Genomic DNA, 20,314 nt, shown 5'->3' with positions numbered 1-20,314 from the left:
CTGGCCAACGTGCGGGGTTTCTTTATAGTGTCCAACTGTGGCATACATAGGTATACTAATAGTTCAGTCCGATAGCAAAAACCGACAGTACGTACTCCGAGGCATGGAAACTGGGCAATATCTGAGAAATACATAAAAAAACCCGCAACCACGGCGAGTGCAACCTGAGCCGAAACGTTAGGCATTTTAAGGTAAAATGCGTGTTCGCGCTAATTCCCATATTCTATTATACAATTAACAACGCGAGAGTCTAAAAGTTATGATACTTTAAAAAAACTGGTAAAAATATATCGACCTGACTCGGGAATCGAACCCGAGACCTTCCACACGGTCGACCGCGTCATAGAGGGGCTTGAAATAAATGTTTATATACTTACAATCATAGTACAGGTTGCCAACGGACGAGGTCAGCTTCGGTGTGCTCTGTCCCGACAGTGACGCCATTCTCTCTCCCTGCAAACACATTATGTATTACTTTATATACTCTACATTATATACTACTATGTCTGTTTAGATATAAGGCAGAAACTATAGTGTGACAACTTAGTAGAGAGTCTTATATACGAAGTTCGTGAAGGTATAAATGTAGAATTAAGAATTTCGGTGACTCGTGGCTTGTTTGATACAGTTACTTTATTTTGAGAATCTTTATAATTATTAGGTAAAATTGGGATAAATGTGTGTTAATGCTTTTTACTAAGTTGTCGGACTATATATATACTATGTCGGTTTTAAAGGGACTAGCGCAGCTTAGAAGCAAAATAATTGGAGCAGGCTTAATTTGGGACCCGAGAAAATTATTAAGTTTTTGTTGAAAATATATCGTTTATATTAATTTGCCGTCGGTAAGACGATTAGAAAAGAAAGGCTTTTGCTCAGCAGTTAAATGACTAAACCGAGTTAGGAAAAATTCTTTATAGAATTTGAGATCTGAGTTACGGCGGGTCTCGATAAGTTACCGTCGGTTAAATATTAAAAGTAATTAAGTTGTTGAAGCAGGAAGAAAAATCATGTTCAGCAGTGGGATTTAGACAGATTTAATTAACTTTTGTTATACTAGTAAAGCAATTATATGCTGGTTCGAAATTTAGAGAACAAAATATAATGTTAGTCGGTCGCGCCGTCGGAACTATGACAATAGCTTAACCAACACCGGTTCTAATTTCGATCGCATATTATTAAAAGAGAATCTATTAATATTAATAAAAGTAATCATAAAATATTAAGAATAACTTTAGTTGTTAAAAGAAAGCTGGATTAAATTAAATTGCATGCATAAAAAATGCTATGATACATGCATAAAGCGAATGTATGGATTTGATAAATTAATAAAATATTCAAAATAATTAATTTAAAACAAAAACAAGCATTAAACTACTAAAAATTCATGCTTTATTCGAAATAAAATCAATATAGAACAAAGAACATGATTCCAATATGGCTGACAAAACCAAGATGGCGACTAAAATGTCAAATTGAACTAACCAACTGTATATGTTCAGCTATTTGCTTGCAGTAGGAAAAAAAGCCGTCCAAACTCAGCTTTGACATTACTAGAAACTTCTATAAAGTTCTGTGGACAGAAAGAAAGAATAATGTTAATGATACTGACAGGACGCCATTTTACATTTCAAATACGATCAATAATAATAAAATCAAAAATCACTTTTTAAATTTTCAAGTGACATTTTAACCATAGAGAAAAATGTATGACAGATGTAACTAGAAAAAAAAAAGAAAAACTACTCTATAAAAATAATAAAAAAATATTTGAACACGTACCTTTTTAGTCAGAACACTACTTGTAACAGATGTTTTTTGTCGAAAAACAGATTAAAATGTATCTTTGAGAAAATAGGTATTTGTAGATAGTATTTCTCATAAATGTATGTTTTTTTTAAACTGGGCTAGATTTCGGTCTACGCCGTGTTCGTTCAGCGGGCTTAGGTAGACTGAGGGAAGGCTTTCAGTGGCTGTAGTTTCAGGGGTTCGCGCTTGCGCCCTGAAAAGGTCATAGGGGGTGACATTTGGGTTTCGTGGAGGGGTGGGGGGCGGTCAATAACTGGAATCAGGTCATCGTGGGCGTCGGCAGTGATTTGGAGATGGTAATTATGAACCATGATGGCTTTGAGATTGAAGTTTTCGTTTTTTGGGTTAAGATTAAGGTAGTGTTGTGATAGTAGGAAAAAAGAGTTTAATAAGTCGCTGAATTTTTGGTGAAAAAAGTATTTTTTTTCTCAAAATTCTTTTGTCTTTTGATGTGCTCAATTGTAATCGGTGATGAGATTTTTTTTTTTTTTTGCATCTTGTTTCCATTTAAGTTATTTTATTTTTACATATTAAAGAATAAAATAATTTGGCTGTACAATTAATACGACGTAGTTTTTATCCAGTCAATTTAATTACACATCTGAGTAATAGAAATAGAGGTTTTGCCAGTTGAAAATATCAATCAAATATGTCAGCAGATAGGATATCTGTCACTTAAATATAAACTATGAAAATGGCACTTAACCATGGTCCATGGATATAAACTTAAATTAATTTGTAACTTTATTTATCATACATACAGATATAAAATAACGTCAAGGCGTTCTCTGGTCTCTGCCGACCTCTATAAAAAGAAGGCGTCATTTTATGCATTTAACTATTCTAATAATACATAAATTTCATGATATACAACAAAACTAGAATAAAAATAACAAACACCCATATTTCAATCTCTTTCAACAACGGGTGTGATTTATAAAAGTACATACAACTAGTATTCTTCTCACAAAGTTCTTTCTAAAACAAACAACACTGAACTTTGACCTTATCTCTTCACATATATGCTACCCTAGTAGCACATGTTAGGAGTATTAGAGACCCTTTCTGAGGGTCCAAACTATGCTATATGTAGGTACTAGCTGACTCGCGCAGCCCCGCTCGGGTACAATAATGTTTGATGAGAGCTGATTTCGGAAAAAGAGTTTCCTATGGTTGATATCTGGGTCTTTAATAATCATGAAGATATTTCTTAGTCGTATATTTTATAAAATTACTAGCTGACCCGGCAAACGTTGTTCTACAATATAAAATTTAAAAAAAAAATTGTGTCAGGGGTATGAAAAATAAATGTTGGCTGATTCTCAGACCTACTCAATATGCTCACAAAATTTCATGAGAATCGGTCAAGCCGTTTCGGAGGAGTATGGCAACGAAAACTGTGACGCGAGAATTTTATATTTTATATATTAGATATATAAGTAAACTAGCTGACCCGCACAACTTCGCTTGCGTCACCTAAGAGAATTGGTAAAAATGTTCCCCGTTTTTATAACATTTTTCGTTGCTACTCCGCTCCTAATGACCGTAGCGTGATGTTATATAGCCTATAACCTTCCTCGATAAATGGGCTATCTAACACTGAAAGAATTTTTCAAATCAGACCAGTAGTTCCTAAGATTAGCGCGTTCAAACAAACAAACAAACAATCAAACAAACAAACTCTTCAGCTTTATAATATTATATAGTATAGTATAGATTAGTATAGATTATGGCTTGCAGCACAAATGTCCATATATTATAATTTTTATATCTAAAAACAATTTAAAGTATAGCCTTGAAATGTTCTCACAATAATATATTGCGCGAAGAAAAAAACAAAATAGTTTCAGTTTTTAAGAAGCAGGTTCATTTTACATAAACTAGTTTTTAAAGTATTCGTTAAAAAATAAAACTTTCTACGATTCCATATAGCCTTAAAACATAACTTAATGAAATAGACTGAATGAAAACAAAAAAATAATGCTAATAATCCCCCACTAGCTTCTCCCTGGCACACACCTACGCAACTAAAAGGTCAAATAGTAATTGAAACAAAAGTCCCACACGTGGACGCCCACGCTATAACCCACGTATTGTGTGGGAAGATACCCTCGTATTGTTTTAGTTTGTTTCGGTAGTACAGAGAGGGAATAAAAGGTTTTGGTTGTAGTGTAGTATACTAAATATTGATAGAGGCTTTTGTGTAATGTGCGGGAAAACCTTGAGTAAGTATTTAGATATAGAGAAAAAAGGAAGGAAAATCTTTATTATATTTATTTAGTTATTTTGCGATTAAACTTTGTCAATAATAATTTTAGAAAAGGTTGAAAATAGCATCTTGGTAGTCATTTTAATATTAAGTAAGTAAGTAATGCAATAAGTATGTCTAACGTAACATTGACAAACATGAAAACAACGGAGAATATTGGACATGAAAAAGACATTTTTCCATTAACCAAATAAGATAGTTCCTTTATTTATTTAAGTAACAAAACTTGTTTCGCAAACAATGTAGCAAAGTATACGAGTATAATACATACTATTATAGTTATATGCATTACAGTAAATAATAACTATAAGTAATTGAAGTGAATAAGCGAAATTACGCTTAATTAGCCGTCATTTCAACGCCGTAACGACTAATCCAAACAGTTATTAGGCAAAACGCTTGAATTTGATCATCGTATAGTAAAATAAATCTTTTCTTTAAGCCAATTTATCGCTTGCATTATTCTTCCGATACTTTATCCACAAGATATCTACCACTTAACTGTAAATGATATAAAACTCCTATTGTGGTATAAACGTAGTCACGCTCCAAACATCTTGTATTACAGATAATATCTGTACACAATCAGATATGTCAGGAACAGCCCAGATGTTTGTGTTTGTACAGAACTGAGTATTACGTTATACGAGTAGATTTTAATAAAAGAAAATCTCTAATTTTCTTCGTATAATACTCTCTTTTTCTTTTTATAATATTAGGGTCAACCTAATCTTCATTTTCTTTGCTTGAGCTGCAAAGCTTTTTCGTATAAAATACTGATATATAAAGTCGAACAATAAAAAAAAAACAGACAGACAGACAGCGGAGACTTAGTAATAGGGTCCCGTTTTACCCTTTGGGTACGGAACCCTAAAAATCAGCCAAGTGAGAGTTGGACATGCGCACGAACGGTTCTATACCATTATTTATAAAACGGTCAAAAAATCATCGCTCGGTTCAAATACCAACACGATCACCCATCTATAGATGATCGCGCAGTGAGCGCAATTATTATATTTCTTAGTAAAGCCCTATTTGACTAAGATATTATCTTGAAGCAATTGTATATAATTTTTCCAATATTACTTTACAAGTCCTTGTCATAAAACTCAACAAAGAACTTAATACCTTTAAAAGTCTCTTTCACTTTACAAAATTACATCCATAACAATATTTCAAGTAAAACCAAGCCTCATAAAAACCTACTTCCATTCGCGTAGCTCTCCGCCTACGACGCTACGGCGTAGCACTTGCGTAGGCGGAACGCCTACGGCTTTGAGAATAATTTTCCGTTCATATGTGTAGTGTGTGTGCGTGTCAGACACACACCGTTATGTTCATACGTAGATCATAGTTAGTGTGAGTGGTAATACTCACTTCTTCTTGTCGTATGGTTAGTGGTCAACCTAGTGTCAAAGTTGTTCAAGCCGCCCGAAGGCCTTTGACGTGGCTTAACGACTGTTATCTTAATTGACAACAACCGGGACCGACTCACTGCTATATTTCAACAACTTAGTATAGAACCTTGTATAGGTTCACGGTTGACAAATGTATACAAAATTCAAAATATAAAACATCAGAGACCTGTACTCTAATGTAGCTACCTCATTTTGGCAATACTCAGAATTATTGATTGTAATCTAGACAAATAAGACTCGTTACCGACGCGGCGGACCTGTATTCCCGCCAAAGAGAAGTTTGTAAGGATTGTACTAAGAAATATATTAAACTAATATCAAATATAATATAAAAAATAAAGCAAATATTTAACACAAATTATTATGATAAAGACGATATAGGTCTTGAATGATTCCTGCACTTTACAACAAAGATTATTTTTATGCGCACACACACACACACATTTTGACACATAGTGTCTGTATATTATGAACAGAGCTTCAGCTGTACATAGTGTACAATATAAGCAAAGCCTTACTAGGTATTGGGACAAATACCTCCGAGCCTTCAATACATTTATTTTCAGTGTTGAGGCTTACGTTCTTTGTAGTAGAAACACGTACAAAGATATATTATATGTTGTTGAGTTGTTAAGATACATATGTGAAAACTGTTTTGTATCTATTAGGTCGGGGAAAAAGTCTTTTCGCATTATAGTATGTATGAAATTGTAATAAAATCTTTTCTCTACACAAAAAAGCTCGATATTTGGGTACCTCATGAGCTCACTGAAAGAAACCTTCTGAACCGTGTACTCATTTGTGATTCTTGAAGCCAAAGAGATTTTATTACAAGTACATACGTACATACTTTAATGCGAAAAGACTTTTTCCCCGACCGAATATTTCTATTTGTTTAGACATGTTCACTATTTATTAAGGCGGTTCGCAAGTGAGACAGAAACAGGAGAGACCGAGACGTAAAACCTTGAACAGACACTACGACTGTACAAGTTTTTTTTTTTTATATCTGCAGACCCGCATGGGATGTGTTTGCAGAACCATTTATTGGAAAAAGGACAAATTTTAGTGAATCCTTTCAACCCTTCGTTCATCTGCTTTGGGGTTATTTTTTTTTATAAAATGTTCTGTTAACTAAGGGATCGAATATAGACTACCATTTTCTAAAATCATCATCATTTTTTTTAATACAATTTCTGGACTTTTACAAACAAACAATAAAACAATACAAAAAACGGACACAATGTACAAAAGTTTGGGAATCGTACGCACGACCTCCCTACACAATGCTAGTGGCGTGGTTACCTTAACCACTTCGCCACGAAAAATTGTTTTAGTTACTAAACATTGCGACGGGTTATACCAAAAATTTGAAACAGAAATTGAACCCAAATAACCACAATTAACGGTAACTTTTGGTGCCATTCTACCACGTTGTACAATAATATTTTAAAATAAAGCCTTCGTTACAGACTTTTCCTCAATTAGCGCAAATAATTTAAAGTAATAATCGTTTAAGACCTATAACAGTTTAAGAAAGAGTAAAAGTGGAATATTATTTCAAATGGGAACATTTTGCTGTAAAACTGTGAGCTTAGATTTTTATATTTCGTTTTTATTTCGAGATGTTTAAGTTTCTATAATGTTTATGATAATTATGATAGACCGAAAACTGTCTGTGTCCGAAGTCATCGGAAATTGACATACTTACATTCTTTTCTTTTAATATTTCCTCATTTATTTAATGCGCAAGGTAAAATGCATATACACAATTAATGTAACTACATTCTACATAATAACATGTGGAAGTTATATTAAATTCAACTTAAATAAATAATCACATGAATTATTTACAAAATTTAACGTATACATTAAAATTATTCCAATTTTAATATTCCACCATTTTATAACCCCAAAACAGCTCATCATTTTCACATACCCTGATTATACATCCCTCTACAAATACCGTAAAAATACCTCACTCGCTAAATCATTCAAAATATTCGTTTCGTTGCAGAGATTAACTGTGTGTCTGTGTGAGCACTACCAACTCTATCCTTCGCCTGTGGCTCCGTCCGTCTAAAAAGATAGTGTAAAAAGTATTATGTGGGCAAATTGAGATTATAAACTATCCCTGTATAAAGTTATATACTAATCCGTTCAGTACTCAGTAAAAAAATAGGACTAAAGTAAAAACCAGTAAAATTTAGTTCTGATTTTTAAATAAAATCCACAAGACCTAATCTCTCCTTCATTACAGGAGGAGTCCCTTGTCCAGAAATGGAACATTAATGAGTTAAATTTATTTTATTTTTATAAGTACATTTTAATCTTCTTTCTTCTTTAAAGAATATTATTTTTTCATCATCCTACCCGTTTATTAGTCAAAAACATAACAATAATCTTATTATCGAAAAATATTACAATATTCTACATATATATTTAACATTCCTTAACAAATACCTCTTACAAAATCATTTCAAATATTCGTTTCGTTGCAGAGATTAACTGTGTGAGCGCTGGCAATTTGTCGATATCTCCCCCTGGGGGTGGTTTACACCCCTAAGTGGGGGTGGATGACGTCAGCAGTGCCACGCCTAGAGGGACGGACGTAAGAGTTATACACCTACCGTGGAGTGAGGTGAGAGGTCTTATTTAATGAGGTTATTTAATGAGAGAAGGAGATAATATTGACGTACGGCCATTTTGAATTGTCTGTCAAAGATAACTGATATATTGGTACAAATTAATTGTTTAAGAGTACATAACATTTATTTAATCAGAAGGAGACATTAAAACACAATTTAAATTACAAATCTATTATTTAATTATGTACGTAAAATCCTGTTATAACCCTAAGGTGTATGCAGAGGTGTATGAAATACACGTTTTACCGATAACAATGTTAGTTCTATGTAATAGAGGGTGAGCCTATCGCCAATTTCCAGGCTAATATCCTATTATAAATGAATAAAAGAAGAATATCAATTAATATACTATATGTAATGGACTCGGGAATCGACCTCGAGACTTCATGATTAATTGTCGGATACACTATCGACCCACAGAAGCAGGATAAATTATAGGTACATACATACATAAAATAACGCCTTCTTCCCATAGGCATAGACAATGAATACCACTTGGTAAGTTTGTAAGGATCGTACCTTACAAACTTCCCTTGCCTCATTCACATCCATACATCTTGTCATACAGGACCGCCGGTTACGAGAACTACACTCAAAAAATTATGTCCCAAAAAATAAGTAAAAAGACTATTATTAAACGAGAATGTTCTACAAAAACAAACTCCAAAATTTCATAATATTATTATGAAGTTGTTATTTTATTGACCGCGCCCTCGCCTCACTGATAGTGTTATCTCTTATCACTTGTCCGTTATCACCGAAAGCCCCGTCTCGGGAAAAAGCACAGCTTTAGATAACAACATATCGTGAGTGATTTAAGTGCTTGTAGAGTAAATGAAAAATGTAGAGACAACGAATATATTTTTTTCTCTTCAATTTTATTTTAAAAACAAGTTTTGCGCTATAATTTACTTTAACATACTTTTGAAATAAGGACACAAGTTACCCTGAGATCCACAAAGCCTATTTGCGTCCCACATAGACAATTTATATTTCGTGAAAATGAAACAACCATCAGCAATCAGCATAACTATCTACATAATTGATTGTCAAATCAATCAGCATAAACTTTTTTCCATCTCGAGTTCCTGTCTCACCGTAGTCACGGGCTGACTCTTCAACAGTCGATGCAATTTGATCAAAACGTCGGGTATGCAAATAAGGTAGTGTGACTTTTAATTTTAATGCATTTTGATGAAACAGTGATAGCCGAGTGGTTTAAGTTGACACCTCCCACGCAAGGGATCGCAGGTTTGAATTCGAGGCAACACACTGACTTTTCCAAGTTATGTGTGTATAAGAAATAATTATCACTTGCTCTAACGATGAATGAAAACATCGTGAGGAAACCTTGCCTGCTTGATATTTGCTTAATACATTTATTGAGGGTATGCAGAGTCCCCAACTCGCACTTAGCAAGCGTAGTGGACTCAAGACCTAACCCCGTCCCTCTCGTTTGGGAGGAGTCCCTTGCTCAGCAGTGGGATAGTAATGGGTTAAAAAAACTTTTAATTTTCAATCGCGTTTCAGACCCGTTACATTATGATATTATGAGTACAACTCGCTAGAGTTGAAATCGTTAACTAATTTTATGTTATAAAAAATAAAATATTCTTTGTTGATGTGTATCTCTACATGAGCTCTACTCTACGCGACTGATAGGTAGACATGGAACAGGAGCTTTTCATTAGCGAGTTCATTAAGTAACATCAAGTGATACAGCGCGGACTCTATCTAACAACTCTACAATATAATACAGTAAGTTCATACTATATATATATAAATAGGTATTTAATTATTGTAAGGCTGTACTGTTTTTAGTGGACATGACACAAAGATCGTCATTTCTCTCTCTCAGAAAAACCTGAAGGGATTTAACTAGTCTTTCGCCTCGGCCTCGCAAGGTTTCACCTTAACAAATTATACACAAAAATCTGTGCGAATCATCGTAATAATATGTATTTATATGACAAAACCGTGTGAAAATTCGCTTAGTAGATAATGAGTTTATTTCGGACATACAGTCAGCGGGTAACATCGTTTCTACTCTAAAACTCTGTTAATGTCCAAATTCTAGTGATTCGTACAATGTAACATAAAATTAATTACACTTTGAAAAAGGAGTGGAGTAAGCAAAAAAAATCATTTCAATTTTTTGTTAAACACAGCTTTTATTTCAAAATTTCTCTAGCATTTTGATAATAGCTAGGTTTTGGTATATATCTCGATGTGTCGTTAAAATGTGGTTATTTGAGTAGTAAGTGATTTCGATTCCGGTAATTTTATTTTGTTGCAACGTTTTACGTATTTATTGTGTAAGTACTTAAGTATATACATATATCTATTAGATAGTGACTTTTTGTCGGAAATAAAAAAATAAGTTAATGTTTCAATTAATTGTACAGTGTATCCTTTGTCTGAGACTTAAATAAATAAGAAAAGGAGGAAAGGAGGATTTAAACTAATTCGTTCATAAACCGAATTTTAAATCCATTTGCTATTCCTTTTCTTGAATCAATTACCCATCATTTATTCATCATCAATTTACAAATTAATTACACAACTCTAAGTCTCAAACTAAGTTCTTCAGTAAGTCTAAGATCTTAATATCTCAGTTATTACAAACTTAATTAATTGTAACAACTAACTAAGTGCTTCATCACTCAAACTGTTACAGGCTGGTGTCTTGTTTTATACTAGTTACAGCCTGTGACGTTGCTCGGGAAATTATATTTTTCTTATTACTGTGATGTGATGTAGCTGGTCTTTCAATGTAAAGTATCCTAGTACTATATTTTACAAACATACATAATATAACGCCTGTTATACTCGAAGATGTAGGCAGAGATGCATGAAAGATACACGTTTTGATATTGAAAATGTTAGTCCCATGTAATCGAGGAGCTTAATGCCATATGCTGGTCAAGTTACCAAATACCGAGCTACTATGGATAAATGTTATAACATAAGTTAGAAGATACTAATAGTCTCCCAACCTGCACTCGGCCAACGTGATGGAGTCTAGGCCTAACCCCTCCCCTATTCCGGGAGGAAACCCTTGCCCAGCAGTGTGACAGTAATAGGTTAAATTCATTCTAATAGTACTTTGCCCGATCTAAGAAAAGAACCCGTATTTTTTTAAAATCTATAATTATTTTCTTTATTTATTTTCAACGTTATTTGTCGACACTGCAAACAGTAAACGATTAATGTAACATTGTTTTTACAGCTCAATGTCAATCTCAGACAATCTGAAACATAAATTACTAAAAAATATATGAAATATTCTTAAATATTCCAATTAAAAACCTAAGACAATTTTCGTAGATCTTTGACAGTCGTTAACAGTAGTCAGAAGCTTGAAAGTCTGACAACCAGTCTTACCGAAGACAGTCACTCCATGTTAAACACTGGTATGCAGCTGCATCCGGTGAAACTGGAAGCCGACTCCAACATAGTTGGAAGAAAGGTTAATGATGATTCTAAATGATAAATTAAAGGACACTTATTTACAAGTCTTAAAACCGGGACTTAAAATTGTCAAAGTTACAACAAATTTCCCCAGCTAGAAGCCGCTCATACATCAAAATACATCTTCGAAAACTCTTAACTGAAAATCTATAACACCCAGACGCAACCCTACCTTATGTACTCCTATATGAGCGACAAGGACAGGTATATACCTCTCAGTGAGCGTGCGAGAGGGACAGGTGATAATCAGGTACGTGTTAGAAAGGGATGGGGAATCCGGTATTGATCGGAACTGTTATGTAATGCCTTTATGTAGGACTTAAGTGTGTTTAGGTACTAGATTCTAGTGTTTGGGAGTGGGGAGATAAGTAGGTTTATAATTTTAGTCTGTACCTATGTTTATTAAATTTGTCGTTTTCTTATCGTAAGGTTAGTTGTCAACCTGGTGTCAAAGTTGTTCAAGCCGCGTGAAGGCCTTTGATAAGCTTACGACTGTTTTCTGGGGCCGACATTTTACGTGCCCTTCGGAGACACTCAGTTCATATACCACTACGCGGTCACCCATCTATGCAATGACCGCGGCAAGGTTTGCTTAATCCATAGGTCGATTATCAACCGGCTAACGCAATTTGTCTCTAAATAAGTAATCTTAAGTGCGTCATAAAATTATATTAAATAAAAATTCAAATTGAAAAAGATATAGAAAAGGGTAAAGTTGTTACTCCCAGGTAATGTTGCCATTTCTACCTACAGAACCTTTGTACCTTAAATATTTTCTACTCAATACTAAAACAAAGTAAACAAAGGCTTTTAAATGAGGTCAAACGTCATCTTGAACTACTTGCGCTGCTGGCTGAGAACCAAGGGTTTATGTTCAAAGTCTGATAGTATGCATTCAATTGTAAATTTTGTTAATTAGGGTAGGCTATATTTATCCTTTAATACATTTTAAACAATACAAATACATCTTATGAGCTTATGATCATATACTAGACAAGTAAACATGCTTTGGGCTACTATTAACAAGATTCGAACCGAAATTGAAACCCTTAAATGTTCTAAAGTTGTCGTTTTTACCTGCAGGCCTTACACTTTCTACCACCTAATAACAATTACAAATATTATTGCACAAGTCACACACAGTCATCTTATATCAAACTAAGCAGGCTTGTACTTTAACCAACTGATAAACATACTTATATACTTCTAAATACATACTTATATAGATAAATTTACAAGCAGACTCAGAACAAATACTCTAGCTCGTCACACAAATATTTGACCCGGAGTGAATTCGAACCCGCCGCATACGCCACTGCGCCAAACGTGCAGTAAAAATACTTCTAAATACTTATTTATATAGATAAAACCACCAATAAGTAAACAAAAGGTTTTCAAACGAGGTCAGGCGTCATCTTGAACAACTTGGTCTGCTGGCTTGCTGCCAAGTCATTCTGTTCCAAGCCTGATAGTATGCATTCAATCGTGAATGTAGGGGCGTATAGATTTTAAATTCGTTCATTTTGTTTGTTTTGTAGACTCGAACCTACACTTGGGTAAAGAACTGATCTTTAAATCCGGTCATCTGTAACTTGATTTCTTTATATAAACTGTTTTCTACTACTAAAGACTATTTACAACAGGCTAGCTATCGGCAAAGTTTGTATGAAATAGCCGATGTTTTTATGATTATAGCCCAAAATGGGTGCTGTGGAAATATTTTTTTGAAATAAGTAACTTAATAACGTAAAATTCTTGACACTCGATAATAAAATCGCGATCAGAACCTATGCGTACAATGCGCAATCATAGAATGAATCTCGCTACTTAACTATTATAAATACGAAAATTATTCTGTCTGTCACTTCTAATGGACTTTAATGCAATTTTGTAAAAAGATAGTTTAAGACTCGAAAATGATTTTGATTTTTATCCCGGAAATATAACTACGGAGACACGAGCGATAGTTAGTGTTTAAAGAATAACATGTTTATACATGTTATTATGAATATTTATTTTAGGTCAAATATTGACAATACATACGACTGCCAACCACGAATTGAACAGCGCTATTCCGTTGCGGAAAATTGCATTTTTCCAATTTCTGGTAAAATATTTTCAATAGTGACCGAATTTGGTTACATGACGGGCATTTAGAGCAAAATCTCTCTATTACATGGAATCTAAAAATCGATTAGAGAATGTTTCATATTATCTCATCTTGTAAAACTAGGACGATGTTATTAAAATATCAAAGATTTTTTATCCGATAAGACATAATATTATCACAGCGAATACCATCAAGCAAAAAATCTTAAAACTTTATTCATAAAACTATCAAAGCTTCACTTCATAAAAAGACCTTTAATAAAAACCTTTTAAAAGCTCATTCTTTCAGCAAAAAAACTAACAAGAATTCCTTTACAGATGGCAGCGATGAAATTATTCACCCTAATAGTGGGCGTGGCTATTCTAGGGGTGAGTTTCGCGGACCAATCAGAGGACGGGATGGCTGAGGAGGAACCAATCACATCTATAGAGAACGAGGGAGAAAAGAGACGGCAAGATATTCCTGAGGTCGTTTTGCAATTGAAATATGATAAAGGGGAACTGAATAGGATATATCTGACTCAGTTTCGCAAAGATGCGAAGTCCTGGGCCCCGTCAGTATCCGCGCGGGGCAACTTGTGTGCGGACCTGTGCCACGCAGGTTTTTAAACTGGCTGTTTAATTTTGTGTCCTTTGCTTATTGTTCTTGTTTGCGCGGCCATTTTGTTTTTTATTTTTGTTTAATTGTGTTGTGGTTTTTTTGTGATGGATTTTCAATATGGGTAAGCTGTTAAATGTATTTTTATTAATGTAGTTCATTGTGGTGCACTTATTTTGTTTTCTGTTGTAATTTTTTATGTTAAAAATATTGTTTCTGGTTCATAATTTTTTTCATTTAATTTTTATTTAATTTTTCTGTCAATTATTCATGTTAACAGTGTGTACAAAAGTTTATTTTTGTTTTGTTGGTTAAACTAAGCACACGGCAGCTACGGCTTATATTATACACATGTTTTTGAGTTTATTTTAGTTAAAAATTAAATAGACACGAGCTTTTTCATTTTATATTTAAAAAATAGCATTTTTTATAGGAAAAGCTATCCAAATCTATACGTATGCTTTATCAATCAATATTCTTATTATTGCAGAGTGTGAAAGTCATTTTTAAAAAAACAAAACTGAATTTTTCACGAAATTTAGTACGGACAATAATGTCCGCGCATTTTTTACATGTTTAGCATTTTTTTATAGTCATGTATGTATAAGTTAGCTATTTATTATATTGAAAATATGAGTAAATTGCGTTTTATGGTTGTTTGAGAAAATTGTATTATAATTAGGAAACAAGCGACCGCCCGCGACTTCGTCAGCGCGGACTATAGATTACCAATTTTTACAACATTTTTCATTGCTGATATTATTATACTCCTATTAATCATATCCACATAAATACTTTTTCAATTCAAACTAGTATCAAGTATGTAGTTGCTAAAATTGACGCACTCAAATAAAGAAACTTTTCGGCTTTATATTTTAGTATAGTCACTGATTGCGATACTATCAGTATAGTCTATCAGTATAGTCTAGGACCAAAATTAAAAGTAAAAAGAACTTTACTATAAGAAAAACAATCTTGTCAGTACTCTTATAACCGGTTATACACAAATTATTAAATTGCAAACTTAAAAATTACAGTTTTTTTTAAATGACTAATTACGACAACTGAGACCTTAAGATAATATTAGTAAAATAATTTTAACACAAAACTATACTAACATAAACAAGGATTCTTACAGAAATGGATACAATTTTTAAATATTTTTTCAACGCCTATTGCAAGGCTCTAATATCTAAGCAATTTTTAGCCTAGTAATAGTTATTTTGTTCAAATAAAGTGTAAAGTTTAAATCTTATTCAAAGATTATTTCAAAACTTAATATTCTACAATTATATTTTGATAAGTGCCACTAAAATTGCTCTAATTGACAACAATTCACTTCTTTGTCTCTCTTTATCCTTATCTCACACTAAGAGGGGTCGGCACAGTTTGCTTTTTTCAAAAATTTGGAAAAGTTAATACTTGGAAAACTTATATTGCTTTCAAAAAAATATAACAAAACAGCTTCTTCTTTTGTTTAGTTTCAAGGCAATCCTGGCTTTATGCCTGATAAAACAGTATTAAATAAAATATATCCAAAAATATTTTAAAGTCGTTTTCTACCACTAAACAACCACATTAAAAACCAAAATTCAAAAACAGCTTCACTTCCTAACATTAAATAAGACAAACTACCAAGATTTTCTCTATTCAACTGTCCCCTACCACCTGGTACAACCTCCTCTACCCCCAGGTCTGGGCGGCGAGGCGTGCGGTTCCACCTGTCCTCAGCTGATCCCCGTGGGCCTGAAGACCGCTCTGCAGGACGGCAACAAGACTGACGACGTCATCTACGGACAGCCGCGGTATTCCGTCTGTCCTGCGCTCTGTAGCAACCAACTAGGTAAGTCTAGCAAACTATAATTTACTGTACAGATTGCTTGCTGAGTTATTTTTATGTCATAGATAGGCTAGGCATTTAGTTTGGTAAAAATTGTTTAAACGTAGATGATTTTTACCCAAGCAAATAAATACATATAGCTCTACATATTTCTAATTCATGTTTGACTTCAAACAGTGTATTTTTTTATTTAAATCTCACACTTTCTAACTTAAAAGCGCAAATAAAATAAAAAAAACAAAAAAACACAGTATTTCAATATCTAAGTCAAAATTTCAATTAATTACGGTTAATTGAAACATAAGTATTAATATTATAATGCAACAGGTTTTAAACGCGATTAGAAATTACAGGGTAGCTTATTTGGTTACCCGTCGTTTCGATCGAAATGCATCAGCCGAGGTGACAGACTGACATTGTTAATAGATTTTTTCAAAGTATGACTTAATAACTATTCTGTAAAACGGTATTAGCTGAATCAAGGATATCTAAAACTGAGCCCCCTATTTACACCACTATTACATACTGAAACCTTTTTCAATAGTATATATTGTGTACAGGCGAGCCACTATGCAACTGCGCGTCTCAAGACATAGACCACGCTATCAACTGGAGCGCCGTGTGCACCGCATTCTGCTATGAAGGATATACACTCAATGGTATGTATCTATGTATGTTTATTGGAAATAGAAGTTTTGTGTAAAAAGATGGTTGATTTAGTAATATAACCGGTAGCACATGCTGTAAAGCGACTTTACAAGTTGGAATTCCCGTTGATTTTATGTCTGCATCGTGGATTCTGGTTAATTTACTATCGTCGTATATTAAATATTTATGTGTGCAATTCACGAATAGTATTGACAGACTTTTTATTTCCTGACACTCAATATCAATTAGAAATGTACTAAATAACATCGAAGCAATAACAACCAAGAGACATCGTTCTTTTAAAAATACTCTACCGCCATTTACAACTAATTTTGAATCGCTGGGTCTTTTTGGATGTATATTAAACAATACAAAATAAAATCAAAATCATAACGACCAATTCTGGATCACACACATATTAAATACCAGAATAGAAAACGAATGGAACTAACGATCACTATAACCACTGCGCTACGAAGACCGACCAGCGGGAATAGAGCTGCAAATCTTTGATCATCAGTATTTTTAACTGTACCCTAGGCTGCCCAACTTGCGAGGGTGCCGCAGTACCTGAAGGGCCTGCTTTCACAGCTGCCTCCCGCGCCCTCTCCACCTCAGAGGGCTGGGCTGCGTGGTGCAACGTACAGTGTCGCCAGGGACAAGGCGGAGCCGCGTGCAACTGTAGTCGAACTCCCTTCCAGTAAACACGATTTAAATACCGGTTTCACTTGAATTTGAAAAACTGAAGCTTTAGTATAATGTAACGGGTCCTAAACTTGAAAATTAAAGGTAGAATAAACCATTTAAAATATTTGAACCACTTTTTTTACTTTTGTTACACAAAATAAAACTTAACTTAGTATCTAGGCAGTACATTTATAAGTAACAAAGGGTTACAGCTGATTTTCAACAGCCCTTTACAATATAGGACCCGTTACATTATAATATTATGTGTACAAGTCGCGAGAGTTTAAAATGAAAGATAGTAACAGACACTTTTTAAGTATAGTTTAATAACTTAGTAGAGAGTTGTGTATGCTAGGTTCGTGGCTAGCAGGAATTTTGAACATCAGTGAAAAGCTTATACAGCTGACGGTGGCCTGTTTGATACATCTATTTTATTTTAGAAACACAGAACTATGAATTATAATCTAGATAATTCATGCTACCTAAAGTTCTCTACTAAGTTGTAAGACTTATAGTGAAACCGGTTTTACAATTTGAAATGGATAATCCTTTTATGCCCGTTATCTGAGTACATTTAGCGGTAGTTTATCTATTCAATAGCGTTTTTATATGAGTTTAAACGCTATTGAATAGGTAAACTACTGCGAAATGTACCTCTGAAACCGGGGGCTAATGATTCTTTATGTTTTTGTTTTTGCTGGTTAATTATTTTAATACTTATGCACAAATATGTGTATTTTTTATGAGCAAATGTCACTTAATTTTAAGTGCCGCTCAAAATTATTTCTGTAGCTGCAATAAACTATATAGTGAAAAAGACAGCATCAGATTTAATTAAGCATTACTTGATTTTAAGTGACAATTTTAAAGTGTTGCCAAAGTTTTAAAGAACATTTTGAGTTAAAAATTCTTTACGGCTTGAGAAAAGTAGGCGTTCGTTGTTTAATGAAGATAGGTTTTTAAGTTTTAAAGAACTACAAATCACCCTTTTGTTTTTATTATTGGATTGGAAAATAAGTTGGCATTATTATTACTGAAATTATATTGGTTATATTATTATTCATTCTAGTATTTTTTAAAGTTATAATATTATTACAAATAATATGATAATCGTTAATAATATAATTATTATTGCTTCTTAGATTATTAGGAAACGCACATAAAATATAATAACAAAATATATTTTAATAATAACCACTCACTTATAAATATAAAGTACATGGCTTTTATTAAGGTAAATAATTATTACAATATTAGATTTTAAGCAATTATAATAATTTTTTATTCCAATTAATTTTAATATAAGTAACATTTAATTACATTATAAGATCATAATATAAATATTAATCATTTAATAATAAGAAATGAAACTTTTGTGCGAAAGACAATATCGGCCGTAAAAAAATGTAAAAAATATTTTATATAATTTTAATTTCATTTATTAAAAGTTTTGCTTTTATTTTTTGTTTTTTTTATTTTATTATTTTTACCATTTATTTAGACCTACCAGTCAATTATTGATTTCGACTCCCTAAATTTTTCAATTTTAATAATTGTTCGTAAATAGTGAAATCGTGGTAGATTTTTATCGTGTAGTCGTTGTTGTGAATGAATAATGTGTGAATGTATAGAAATAAGTAAATTTTCAAAATATTTTTTTTATAATTTGGTTGAAAAGGTATAAGTTAGGCTTCCTTCGGCTTATCAACGAGCCGCAAACGGCTTCCGACGCTCAAAACCATTTAAAATGTGTGATGTGACTGTTGCAGACGATCTCAAAATCAATTGCATAAAATCAGTAAGCCGTTTGCTGTCTTATCGTAAGCCGTTTGTACTTGCGTCGGCTTTGGTCAACTGAGGGAAAGGTTTTAAAGTATTTTTAGGTTGACTAATGGGATTTTAATGATATATTGTTTTGATACTAACAATTATTTTCTATAATATTTTTAATTACTTGTTTAAATACAGCGTATATATTTTCTTTGACTTACTCTAGCGTTTAACATTATTATATTAATAATATGTTGCATAATAATTGTTTCTAGGTGTATAGACGGTGAGTAGACCAGCAGAACTAGCCTATATTATATAAATAATTAATTAATATTAATTAAAAATGTATTATAATGTCATATTACATGTATCTATAATAAAATATCCAATTTAGATTGGTAAGAATAACTTGAAGGAAATATTGATAAAGCATTGTAAATAAATTGTATATAATAATATCTATCCCTGATAACTAGGGCTTATATATTATATATTTATTATGTATATTATATTTATTTATAAATGTATAACATATCTATTTAAATATGTATCATCAAAAATATACATATATTATTTATTATATTTTAGGTTTGTTATGGAAACTTTAATCTTTAGGTGTAATTAAAACATAAAAGGCAGCAGAATAACATACATAACAAAACAGTTGAATCGAGAACCTCCTCCTTGTTTTAAAGTCGGTAAAAAAGCAATCAAATCCCGACCAAACAACATTGTTACCTTAAAAAATTTCATCTTGTTAATTCCAAATATTACCTACCTTTTAAAAACAACAGACTATTCAGCACTATAACTACACTACACAAAACTTTCACCTTTCTTTAAAACAACACACTTTAATCGTCATTTTCCACAACAATATTATGTAATTCAACACTGTTACTAAGATACGTGTCTCTTATAACACTAGTAATAGAACTATGAGTGTTTTATTGTTATAGATTTAAGAGGCTTTAACATCTTATAGAACCGGCTTACAAACTGAAAAAAGATTTTTGAGGTTCCGTATCGGTGTATGCAAAAGTT

The 20,314-nt window shown here is 32.8% G+C and overlaps 2 protein-coding genes across 4 annotated transcripts in view; one reads left to right on the top strand and one right to left on the bottom strand.

Annotated features, from left to right (window-relative positions):
- The window catches only part of Gad1 (glutamate decarboxylase), a 38,633-nt gene extending 36,684 nt beyond the window's left edge, over positions 1-1,949 (bottom strand). Inside the window, exons 1-3 of one of the 2 annotated variants that reach the window (XM_076132234.1) lie at positions 1,783-1,949; positions 1,486-1,573; positions 378-453 (exon numbers count right to left, since the gene is read on the bottom strand). In XM_076132234.1, coding sequence (XP_075988349.1) covers positions 378-453; positions 1,486-1,551 — 142 coding nt within the window. In that variant the 5' untranslated portion in view covers positions 1,552-1,573; positions 1,783-1,949. The remainder of the gene's footprint in view (positions 1-377; positions 454-1,485; positions 1,574-1,782) is intronic. The other variant, XM_076132235.1, reaches the window with a different exon arrangement.
- Positions 1,950-9,823: 7,874 nt separating this feature from the next.
- Positions 9,824-19,562, top strand: LOC142984518 (uncharacterized). 2 transcript variants are annotated; one of them, XM_076132205.1, is made up of 5 exons: positions 9,824-9,902; positions 14,043-14,325; positions 16,016-16,165; positions 16,723-16,821; positions 17,351-19,562. In XM_076132205.1, the coding sequence occupies exons 2-5, from the start codon at positions 14,043-14,045 to the stop codon at positions 17,512-17,514; spliced, it is 696 nt and encodes a 231-aa protein (XP_075988320.1). In that variant the 5' UTR covers positions 9,824-9,902; the 3' UTR covers positions 17,515-19,562. The 2 variants fall into 2 exon arrangements, with proteins under 2 accessions (XP_075988320.1, XP_075988321.1); XM_076132206.1 differs by lacking the exon at positions 9,824-9,902 and having other exon boundaries at positions 14,274-14,446.
- The last annotated feature ends 752 nt before the right edge of the window (positions 19,563-20,314 follow it).

This window comes from Anticarsia gemmatalis, chromosome 27 (assembly GCF_050436995.1).
Source record: "Anticarsia gemmatalis isolate Benzon Research Colony breed Stoneville strain chromosome 27, ilAntGemm2 primary, whole genome shotgun sequence".
In the NCBI taxonomy this organism is placed as follows: domain Eukaryota; kingdom Metazoa; phylum Arthropoda; class Insecta; order Lepidoptera; family Erebidae; genus Anticarsia; species Anticarsia gemmatalis.
This window is presented reverse-complemented; position numbering and strand designations above follow the sequence as displayed.

Coding starts and splice junctions, on each gene's coding strand:
- LOC142984518 (XM_076132205.1), top strand. CDS start 14,043: ATGGCAGCGATGAAATTATTCACCCTAATAGTGGGCGTGGCTATTCTA. Junction 14,326..16,015: donor TGCGGACCTGTGCCACGCAG/GTTTTTAAACTG, acceptor CTCTACCCCCAG/GTCTGGGCGGCGAGGCGTGC. Junction 16,166..16,722: donor GCTCTGTAGCAACCAACTAG/GTAAGTCTAGCA, acceptor TATTGTGTACAG/GCGAGCCACTATGCAACTGC.